Genomic DNA, 10744 nt, shown 5'->3' with positions numbered 1-10744 from the left:
CCGGCGTCCACGCGGGAACCTCGTGCTCGCGCGTGTGCGCGTGGCGCCCCTCCACGCTAATGATGTGAAGGAGGCAAATTTGTCAAGTGTGAAGCTCCCCCAAATACAGCCTGACACTTCCGGTTAGAGTCTTCAAAATGAAGCTCTCTTGAACAGCATAACACTTGCACAGTGTGTTGTAATGACCGTTTGAAATGAAAAATGGATCATAAATCCATAAATAGGATTTTAAGTTATTAAATTTTACTATGTTATTAATGTTGAAATTATAACACTGAAAATTTCATCATATCTTACCACAGGCCTTTACATAATTCATAATTGTTAAACTATTCATTATATATGCTGCTGCAAGGCTTTTCTTAATGAATTTGGCTAATTGATTAGGCTAGACAACAACAGAAACGGCATCAATTTGGTAATCGATTAATTAAGTAATTTTTAAGCAGAATATTAAACACCCTGTGGTTCCAGCATGTTTCTTGTTATTGATTTATAATATCATAAACTGAGTCGCTTGGAATTCATTTCATAGATTAAACTAATAATTATCTAAATAATCGAGAAAATAATCGGCAGATTGTTATTAATACAGTGAAATGTGCCAAAAGTTGGGTGGGCATGGAAGCCAAGTATTCTTGTTGATGGATTGCCCTGCAGTTGATCAAGAATGAAAATAATCAATACTTTCAGCCCTACTTCAAAGCTCACTTCACAACTAATATGGCTCTTATTTTGAAGGCAGAGGGAAGACGAGTTCCTCTATTCCTCTGACTGTTACCAACTTGACGCAGGTGAGCGTGACCTCCCGTGAGCCCCTCTGTGCTCGTGTTTGTGCGTGAAAACCGACTTGTGCGCGCGCGCCATCGAGCCTGCCCCACAGCTCTCTCTCGCGGTCTCTCTCTCTCTCTTTGTAACCCTATGTGGCCTGTCGACTCAGCAGATCATATACAGCGCAGGCACAGAGGTGAGGGTGGGGAATGTGGGCCTGTTGTTGGTCTATTCGTATAGGTCAGCAGTGCCATCGTATAGGGCAACAATGGCTGGGGCTATAGGCAAATAATGAGCAGGATTTGGAGAGCCATCCGGGGAGCCTGTTTCAGTGGTGGCCTCTAAAAGTCGAGGAAATTGGGACAGAGGAATTAAATGAATGGTGATGATGAATATGAATGAATTATAACAACATGGTAATACTTCTCCTAAAATGAAAAAAATAGCTATAAAAGTGGTTCAGCAGAATTTCTTTTGTACAAAAATGCAAGAAAACAAACAGAAACACTGAAAAAAGAACAAACTTTGTGACTGCATCTGTGTCACATCCACAAAACCTTTTTGCGCTGTTGTTTTAATGTAAACCCCCTGTGCCATCACTCGGGACAATGGGCCGCAGTTGCTGCAGCAACATCCCCTAACCTCATCTGGTCCTTGGTCCTTGACATTTCATAGAGAGCACATGAGGAGTTCCCCTTAACATGTTCCCAGTCACACAGGCAGACGCGCTCACAGATCTGCACAAACACACAAAAGTAGTGGCCACGTCAAAGTACACCAAAGTCAGGACCCCCATAACAGAATAAATAGCAGAATTTCAAAAGTCACTGCTCTAAAACAACCACTCTGCGTCAGGGAGAGATGAAAGAATGAGATGCACGAAGGGTCAAAACATGTCATCATCTTTGTTCAGTTTCAAGTGTCACCTTAAAAAAGGCGTAATGATTTGTTGTGTCACTCCTCAACCTTGGCTTTGCTCAAATAGTGTGATGTCACTGAGCTTCTTGAGCAGCACAACGCCACTGACTCTTGTTGGCTCTCTTTCATGGTTCCCCATCAAATCAGCTGCAGTTTCTTATTACTCCTGCTAGCCCTGTATGGTCTGCTTGTATATAGGTGCCTGATATTTTGTAGCTTGGATTGACCTTTCCAAAAACACTCACCCACACCTACAAAAAACAGAAGGACCAGAATATAAAATTATGAAGCTGTGGTCCTGTCATGTTTCCAGCTGTGCCAGATGTGAGTGTGGAAGATGTATAGTCCTACACTGTGTATTATAAAGACACTGTGTATTATAAAGACATTATAAAAACAAAATAAACTGATCCAGGTTTATTACTTTCATATATGGTGAATAGAAAATATTACATATGTGACTTCATAACATCTTATACATGTGTGACCAGTGTCAGAGGACGTTAGCTGCTTATAGATTCTTAAATCATGACACTGTTTTAAGAAATTTAATTGTTTTAAATATGCACGGATTTCTTTCATGTCTTTCAGTGCCTATTCTTTTGTCTTTGTGAATGTTTTATATCATCTGTGTGTTCTTAGGCCACAACATTATAATGTACGCTACTTAATGCTGCCACTGTGGCACGATTTCTATAGAAAAAGTAATCATGTAACTCAAGAAACTAAATAAAGGTTACAGAAAATTAAATCATTATCTGACAAAAGGATCCATATATTGTGTTGACGGTATGTATTGTAACTTCTATAATCTGTGATGTGATTTAGGAAAGAAGAAAAGTCGCACATTCTGATGAAAGACTTCCGCAAAGGATGCACTTGTATATCCTCACTCCCTTTTTCTTCATCTGCTCAGCTTTTATCAGCTTGAATGTCCTTTTGGATGGTGGACCTTGACTGAATCCAGTCACTGAATCCAGTCCAAAGTGAAGGACCTCACTCTGTCCTCAAGTTTTGACTAGAGGACGGAGAACAGGGAGACAAGGATGCTTAAAGAAGAGATGTGCCCCAGAGTGCCCACTCAACTTCCCCTTGCAGTCGGACTCTTGCCCTGTTTTTTCTCCATTCGTGTGACTCTCAGCAGTGACTGAGGACGTCCTACAGTCACTCAGAGGCAAGTGTATGATTCACCCCTTCGCTCCGTCCTCCTGTGACCTCTTGCTGACACGCGAGGGTTTGAGGAAATTCAAATCGCAGGATTAATGATGCAGATCACTGAATCCAAGACATAAATAGTTTCACCTCAGGATCGCATCTGGTCAACCGCCGCAGCACTCATGTCCAACAACCCTGACGCTGACCTTGCCTGTGCAGCCATGTTTGGAGCTACACTTGATCAATTTGCTTGTTCCCTTGTGTGCACTTTGGACTAGACTTCTCATGGACTTTCCTCTTGCAGCTGACGCCCACCACAATATTTCATCCACCCACGCAAGAAAAGAGGCCGTTTCATTTAATAACTTTCTCCCGCTGTGATGAGGAGAGAGATTCAGATTACTGTCCATGCACACTCCTGAACCTCTTCGCTCGCCCAAAGGTGGAACAGAGAGGTTATTGCTTCTCACAGCTTATTGCTTTTGCTGTTATTATTTGTCCCAGCGCCTCCTGATTACAGCACTGAAGGGAATACAAGCGAATAATTCTGTGACAGGCTCTTAAATGGGAACCTGGTCAGCCAATCATTATTATGAAGCTTTATTGGGGTTAGGGCTTAAAAAAGGACTTTGTATGTAACAGCTCACTGCAGAAATAGTAAAGTATCACTTTATATGGACTGCACTCTCTTTTTAGTTCATGGATTCATGTCATGATTATTTTTTTTTTCATTTAAATTAATTTTCATTTTTTTTTACATTTGCTCCCTCATACTCTTCTCTTCTTTCAGCCTATATGTCTCTGCCTCTCTGTCTGCACCACGATCCCTGTCCCTCTCTCTCTGCATCTCTCTCTCTCTCTTTGATGATGGGGGTATTTCTATTCTGTGGGGGCTGTGAGCTCAGCGAGTTTGTTTCTGTGTCTATAATCCCCTCTCTCTGGGCGCCAGCATATAAAAGCGGCGAGGGGCCTGGCACACTCTCACACAGACCACCAGTCTCAGCCCTGAGTCTACTCCTTTACGCACACACTGCCACAGGTAAGACAGTGGACAAACATCTTACAGAATGAGAAAAGAAAAGAAAAGAGGGAGGTAGACAAGACAGCAGGAATAACCTGATGTAAAACCAAATAATGAGAAAAGTCTATTGTAGCTGGAACTCAAGATATGAAAGTTGAACATTGCTGGTGAAGTGGGAATTTATTTTGCGTAAATCCAATTGCTGCAAATAAATGTGCTGTGGTCTGTTTATGTCTCTTATATTTAGAATAAACATTAGAGTTTATTCTGAGTATATATTAAGCTAAAAGTAATGGTTAAATTCAGGCAAGTGGAACTTAAAATATAAATCAAATGTTCCACAAATAGATAACTTAAATTGCATGACTGCTCCATTTTTAACTTCAGGCTCAAAAAGGGAAAAAGTTCCAGGCTTCTGAACATTTTATTTAAAAAAAATCTGTTTATATGTAACTATCATATAATATGCACATGTAGTTCTCCATTTCCTTCACTTTTTCTTTTGTACAGAGGACTTACCGTTTCTTATTTTGATGATTGGTTGATGGAAAAAGTTTGATGTTTTATATTATGAATATCAGTGTAAAGCAGAAAGATGGTAATTTGGGTGGTGGAGCTAGAACTGAATTCAGCTTTAAAGGGGACTGTAGGGGTGGGGAGGTAGCAGAGGGAGGTAGCAGAGGGTTTTTTGTTTTTTGCTGAATGGAGGACTTCTATTGTGCAATTTGGTGGCTATGTGAATTATTATTATTCCATTAACATTCATTTAAATTTGAGTTTAACACCTTCATTCCTCAGATTTTAAATGAATAATACCAATTTACCTGTTATATTATTTTGAGATATTGTGGGGAGGTTGTTAAAATGTTTCTCCATGTAAGGTGGGGTTAACACGGGCTTTTAAGACGTAAAAAGACATGACAAAAAAACAACTTCTCTTCTCAGTCATCATGTCTGGAGAGAAATCCAAGTCTGCTTCCCAGACTGATGGGAAGGCGGCTCAGAACAAGATGTCTGAGATGGGAATGATGTCCTACAAGGTAAAGTACACACACACACACACACACACAGGAATGCGCACTCTATATTTTTAACAGATGATAAAACATTTACAAAGATACCATACAGTCTTATTCACACCTTGTGAAGCAGCTGGCCTCACACTAACAGTTTACCTTCTGGGCTGAGGTATAATATCACAACCTGTTGGTTCTTATATCTAAGTGAGGGGGCGGACGACAACTAACTGACAGAAAAACACCACCTGTGTGTTAAGTCGCTGTGGAGAAAGCTGCCATAACACTTCATTTTACTCTGCCTCTTTCTTGTTTTGTCAATTTTTCTGCTATTTGGACTGTCCTTTGGTGTTGCCTTTGACTTTGAAAACACCTTTCTCACTCCCATTGTTACGCTCTTCACCCCAACTATGTAGATGTGTGTATATGACCAGGAGAACTTCCAGGGCCGCTGCATTGAGATCAACGGCGAGTGTATGAATGTGTGTGACATGGGAATGGACAGGGTGCGCTCCCTGCGCGTCGACTGTGGACCGTAAGTAGCCTGTGCATGTACAGCTACACACCCACCCACATATGCAACTAAACATACTGTACCCAGCACCCACACTCCTCTGAGGTAATTTCACAGTTGTTCCTCACCATTATGTGACATTTCACATTTTGCATTTTAGGCATTTTTATCCTGAGTGATTTGTAGAGAGTTCAGAAATAGAATGAACTTCAATACCCAAACTAATAACATAGCAAAGCAACAAACAGTAATGACTGGGAGGGAAAGTAGTGCAATGAGTGGAAGTGGAAAAAGTGGATCAATAAAAATAAAATAACAAGTAAGGAATGAGCAAGAACTTGCAAATAGAAAGAAGACTGGATAACAGCAACAAATTATTCCTCAAAGCATTAAGCCTTTTAAATTATTATAAATAAATATTATTATATATTCTATATATAAAGCTGAGGGACTCACAAGAGGACATTAAAAAACAAATGGTCAAATGATTCCCATCATGCAACTCAGTAGCGTCTTTCATTAGATCCTCCCTGCCTCCTGAAATCCCACACCGCAGGCTTTCTGTCAAGTTAATTCTAAGTCTGCACCCCAAGCCAAGCCAATCTCAAAAGACATTACAACAGTTGGCCATCATTCTTAGAGCTCATCCCCTTCCTCTCCCCCTCAGCTTTGTGGGCTTTGAGCAGATGAACTTCTGTGGTGAGATGTTCATCCTGGAGAAGGGCGAGTACCCTCGCTGGGACTCCTGGAGCAACTGCCAGAAGAACGACTACCTGCTCTCCTTCAGGCCTGTCCGCATGGTAAACCCCCCTGTCTGTTTGACCACTTAGGAAACAAAGTAGTTTTCTGACTTGGGTAGCTTATATCCATGTATGTAGTTTGCCGTAGTTCATTATCTATTCTGTCTGTCGTCATCTTAAATGCCCCCCACACCAAATCATGTTCTAGGACCCTGAGAAGCATAAGATCTGCCTGTATGAGGTCGGAGAGTTCAAGGGTCGTAAGATGGAGATCATGGACGATGATGTCCCCAGCCTGTTTTCTTATGGTTTCACCGACAGAGTGGGCAGCATCATGGTCAGCTGTGGAACGTGAGTATTGAGGCAATATGTTGTGAGAATGTTCAAAGTTTCATTTTTGGGAAATATTTGCTTTCTTGCCGAGACGTAAATGAGAAGATTGATATCACTTTCATGTCAGTACCATAAACTGAGCCAGAAGCCGGTTAGCTTAGCTTTGAAAGACTACCAGCACTCTTTTGATGTTTTTCTCATCTATGTTTGCAAGAAAGCGAATAGGTATGTTTTCCAAAACTATTCCCTTCAGACATCAAAAAGACCTGCCTCTGTTTTTTTTATGTGTGGCTATGGACTTGACTATGGTCAGCTGTCTCAAATCCTTTCTCTACTTGCAGCTCCCAATTGTCAGATGATACATTTTTCATCAGTGCTGGCTACAAACATTACTCTCTGTTTTTGCAACAGCTCCATGTACTGCTGCAGACAGTTTCCACATCTGTGTCGTCATTCTCGAACTGAGAAAAACTAGCATAATCACCAACTATCTGAGTGCTTTTCTGAGAGTGAGTTCAGCAATAGAAGCTTTTTTATCAGCAGCTAGTCAGGGGTGTCACGGACGTCAGCAGCTCAGTGTCTCTGCCTGTGCTCTCTGTGATGGCTTCATTTTTAGTGCGAGTAGAGAGCGTGACAAACAGATCGATGATGATCGGTGTTAGATTTCTATCCTCCCTGATTTGTCTACATCTGTGTTTCTGACATCTTTCCTTCACACTTTGTCTGTTGCTCATCTTTCAACCTTTTCCTTTCCTGAACCACTTTTCCCTAATTTTTTACCCCATTCAATCACGCACTTTTTCCTCATCACTTTCGGTATTCTTCTATTTCCTCCTCCTCTCCCCTTCCTCTATCTCTCCCCAGTTGGGTGGGTTATCAGTTCCCCGGCTACCGTGGCAGCCAGTACCTGCTGGAGAAGGGCGACTACAGGCATTTCAATGAGTTTGGCGCCCGCTGCCCCCAGATGCAGTCCATGAGGCGCATCCGTGATATGCAGTGGCACCCACATGGCTGCTACACCATGTCCTCCAAGTGAAACCAAGCGAGGGCGAGGAAGAGAGGGATCGGAGGAGAGGCGGAGGCTGAGGGTGGGCACAGAGATGGAGGGGGAGGAGGGAGGGCGAAGAAGGAGAGGAGGAGGGAGAGGGTGTAATACTAGCACCTCTCTCCCAAACATCTCTTGGCGGGTTGAGTGCAGGATGGAGGTTACACAGTAGGTTGTTATTTTTAGTTGTTGGAACTTTGTAATCTAGTGACCAATGAAAAGTTATTCAAGGTGAAGAAGGAGATATTATCACAGACCATCAAGACTGTATCTCATAATAAACCATTTTGTTCTCCCTCTTGCACTATCTCTGTTTGACAGCTCCCTTCTCCCCACTTTCCTCTCTCCTCCCTTCCCTTCCTCTCTCTCCCTCACTCACTTCTCTTCCACATCCCCGCCAACGTCAGCCCTCAGTCAGCCCATTAGATCCTGACCGGTGGGGGTACCAGTGTGGATTTGTGTGTGTGTTTGTGTGGTGAAGGAGCAGAGACAGAAGAAAGCCACAACACGAGAAGCGGTGGCGAATCCTCTGTGCTCTGATCCTGCAGCCACATCAACCCTAAACCCCAATAAAGCATCTCACATCCTATTCCACTTGAAATGACGTCTTATTTAACATATCTGATTGTGATATATATTTCACCCCTTGCGTCACTAGCTGCATTTTTTTCACTCTCTAAATGCGTGCTGTTGGTTGAAAACAGTGTCCTGAACGTAAAGCTTCTATAATCAAGATCTTTTCGTATTGCAATAGTTGCTCATAGTGACAAACCCACAAAGAACTATCACCTGACTCTGTAGTTTCCGGCAGCTCTATAGAGATTTTAGTGTACAGCTCATTGTTTTGGTTTTACAGCCCACTTCATCACTGTTTTGGTTCACTCTCACAGATCTCTTTAAACTTTCAGTAACAGCAGGTAGCTGTTTACAGCAGGTAGCTGTTTTCAGCAACAACAACAAAAAGCTAAACTAAACCCACTGTATGTTACATGCCCATGGCCAAACAACAGAAGACTACCTGGTGAACATAGTGAAGTTTTTAGCAGTTAAAGAGACACATATTTCTTCAGGAATTGGAGGAGAACAAAAACAGAGTTAAAAGGAGGAGTGAATATTGGACACCAGGAGGCCAGAAACAGTATTTCCAATTAATGCTAATGTTGCTCTGTATCTGGTGGATGTGGAAGTACTAAATTTTCTTTGTAATATCAACTTAAAAGCAGATGATACTGTATGTCAGTGTTGTTTTTATGGCTTGTGTCTGCTGTCCCCAAGTGGCCACAAAATTAGTTCAAAGGTAACCTCACTGATTTGACAGAATCTCTTTACAGGAGTACTACAGCATATGTGTAAAATACCTCAAGTGATGTCACTGGGTCAGTGTTGTTTGGGCCTGAAGACTGAGGGACTAAGTTTGCAAATTTGCAAATTCAGAAAATCTGTGGTTATGTCAGAAAGGGGTGAGCTTACAAGACCTCTGTAGCTCACTCCTCATATCAGCTTAAGGCCAGTGGCTTGAGGCTACATTAGCCACTATTAGCAAGTGTTTTGTTCACGTTGGAGATGAAAAGAGGTTGTCTAAATGCTTCTCAGAACATCTTGCCACAGATGATCCACACTGACTCTCCATTATACACACCACAAATATTATACGAAATACTATAGCAACACTGTTCATTGTAACTCTAATCAATTGGAGCTGCACACTGGATTTAAGCTTTATTATAGGAAAATGTGCTACAAAACATGCAAATATTATATTTTTGTCATTTTCTTCTCTTAGACACAAAGGACACTTTAATTGACTTACTTCACTCACTTCAAAAAAAGAATCGACCAGCTCACTGGATTTGTTATTATCAGAGCACATCTTGCAGTAATTTACGATTTCTATCCCCAGTCCTCTCAACATAATGCAGAAGTGCTGCAGATTTGATTTGTAGCCTACTGATGGAAAACAATTTGGACCAACATTGTGTGAGAGAAGAGAGCACCACACCCTCTTTACCATACCACTCTACCTAAAATAGCACATTATGTAGTGAAGCCTCCTTTGATGAACCATTTAATGCATTATTTATCTTTCTCACATATTGATGTTCTATGTGGTCAGCAGGCGTCAGCACCAAAATGGACTTTACCACATTGTAGCATTAAAACTTTCTTTTTATAAAATGTGATAAATAATGCAAGACAAATTTTCAATTGCAATCTACATCATCAGCCCCGTGTGCAGTATGATTTATCCATGATGAAACCGATTAGACTTTTATAGAACAGGGCTTTTAAATTCCCAAAAGTGTTTCAAATTATGCCAATACAATGAGGCAGGTTTCTGTAAACTGCATCAGAGTATTATTAAAAGATTGTTAGGGCAGAAATGATACACAGTGCATCAATATGATTCCCTATGTCCTTTCATCTGTTCTTTTTCTCCCTCATCATGCATTCGCTTTCTATTGAAATACAACAAAAGATGTACACACTCCAATAGGAAAATATCTAAAGTAACACAATAACATGCTTATTCCCACTGTTTCAAATGTGTGTCAGCTCTGCATGGGGGTTAAAGCTCATGCAGGGTGACTCTTCAATACGCAGTATCCCAGTATCCGCTGCTAATGCAGGAAGCAATTTGATGTAGTCTGTTTATCACAGTGGTTTTACATTATCCATTAGGTTGTCAGTTTATTCCTTGTCTTGTTGAAAAGATACCAAAAGAGAAGTGGCTTCCATTTAATCCAGGGAGTTCTCACAACAAACACCTGGATAGCTAATGCAATCCAACACAAAGCCCATGCAAAATATTACCTTTCTGAAGCCCCACCTGGCAGGGATTGAGCTTCAGGTCAGGTCCTTCTACTTCTATGCTTCTTTGTCTGCATGTAATTGAACATATACAGGTGCTGTTCTGAGATGTGGCTGTTTTAGATCAGTAGCGATCTGTAGAGTTTTATATCCATCAGTGTGTATAAAGTATAATTCCCACATAACAGCGCTTTCACACCAAATTCAGAGGTTTGACGTCGCACAGAGCCTAGCCATTATTTCTCATGAGAACGCTGCTGTGCTGTCTTGGGTAGATGCACAAGCTATGGTGGAGTGCACTAAGCTGATTTTCCGCTATACACTGACCTCAACTATGCACTCTCAGTGGGATTCTGTCAGGTGGAAGATATGACAGCAATAATTTTACTATGGAGAAGAATGGTTTTTGCAGGTTAGCAAATA

General features: G+C 41.4%; 1 protein-coding gene across 1 annotated transcript; it reads left to right on the top strand.

The window, feature by feature from the left end:
• Positions 1–4815: 4815 nt before the first annotated feature.
• Positions 4816–7545, top strand: crybb1l2 (crystallin, beta B1, like 2). The gene is made up of 5 exons (XM_038712700.1): positions 4816–4905; positions 5298–5416; positions 6063–6195; positions 6344–6486; positions 7333–7545. Exons 1-5 carry the CDS (start codon positions 4816–4818, stop codon positions 7502–7504), a joined length of 657 nt encoding a protein of 218 aa, XP_038568628.1. The 3' UTR covers positions 7505–7545.
• Positions 7546–10744: the final 3199 nt, after the last annotated feature.

This window comes from Micropterus salmoides, unplaced genomic scaffold, assembly GCF_014851395.1.
Source record: "Micropterus salmoides isolate LMB-PRFRI ecotype aquatic unplaced genomic scaffold, ASM1485139v1 Ms_hic_scaffold_12, whole genome shotgun sequence".
Taxonomy (NCBI): Eukaryota; Metazoa; Chordata; class Actinopteri; order Centrarchiformes; family Centrarchidae; genus Micropterus; species Micropterus salmoides.
Note: the sequence above shows the minus strand (reverse complement) of the source record. Positions and strands in the feature narration are given on the sequence as shown.

Coding starts and splice junctions, on each gene's coding strand:
- crybb1l2 (XM_038712700.1), top strand. CDS start 4,816: ATGTCTGGAGAGAAATCCAAGTCTGCTTCCCAGACTGATGGGAAGGCG. Junction 5,417..6,062: donor CTGCGCGTCGACTGTGGACC/GTAAGTAGCCTG, acceptor TCTCCCCCTCAG/CTTTGTGGGCTTTGAGCAGA. Junction 6,487..7,332: donor ATCATGGTCAGCTGTGGAAC/GTGAGTATTGAG, acceptor ATCTCTCCCCAG/TTGGGTGGGTTATCAGTTCC.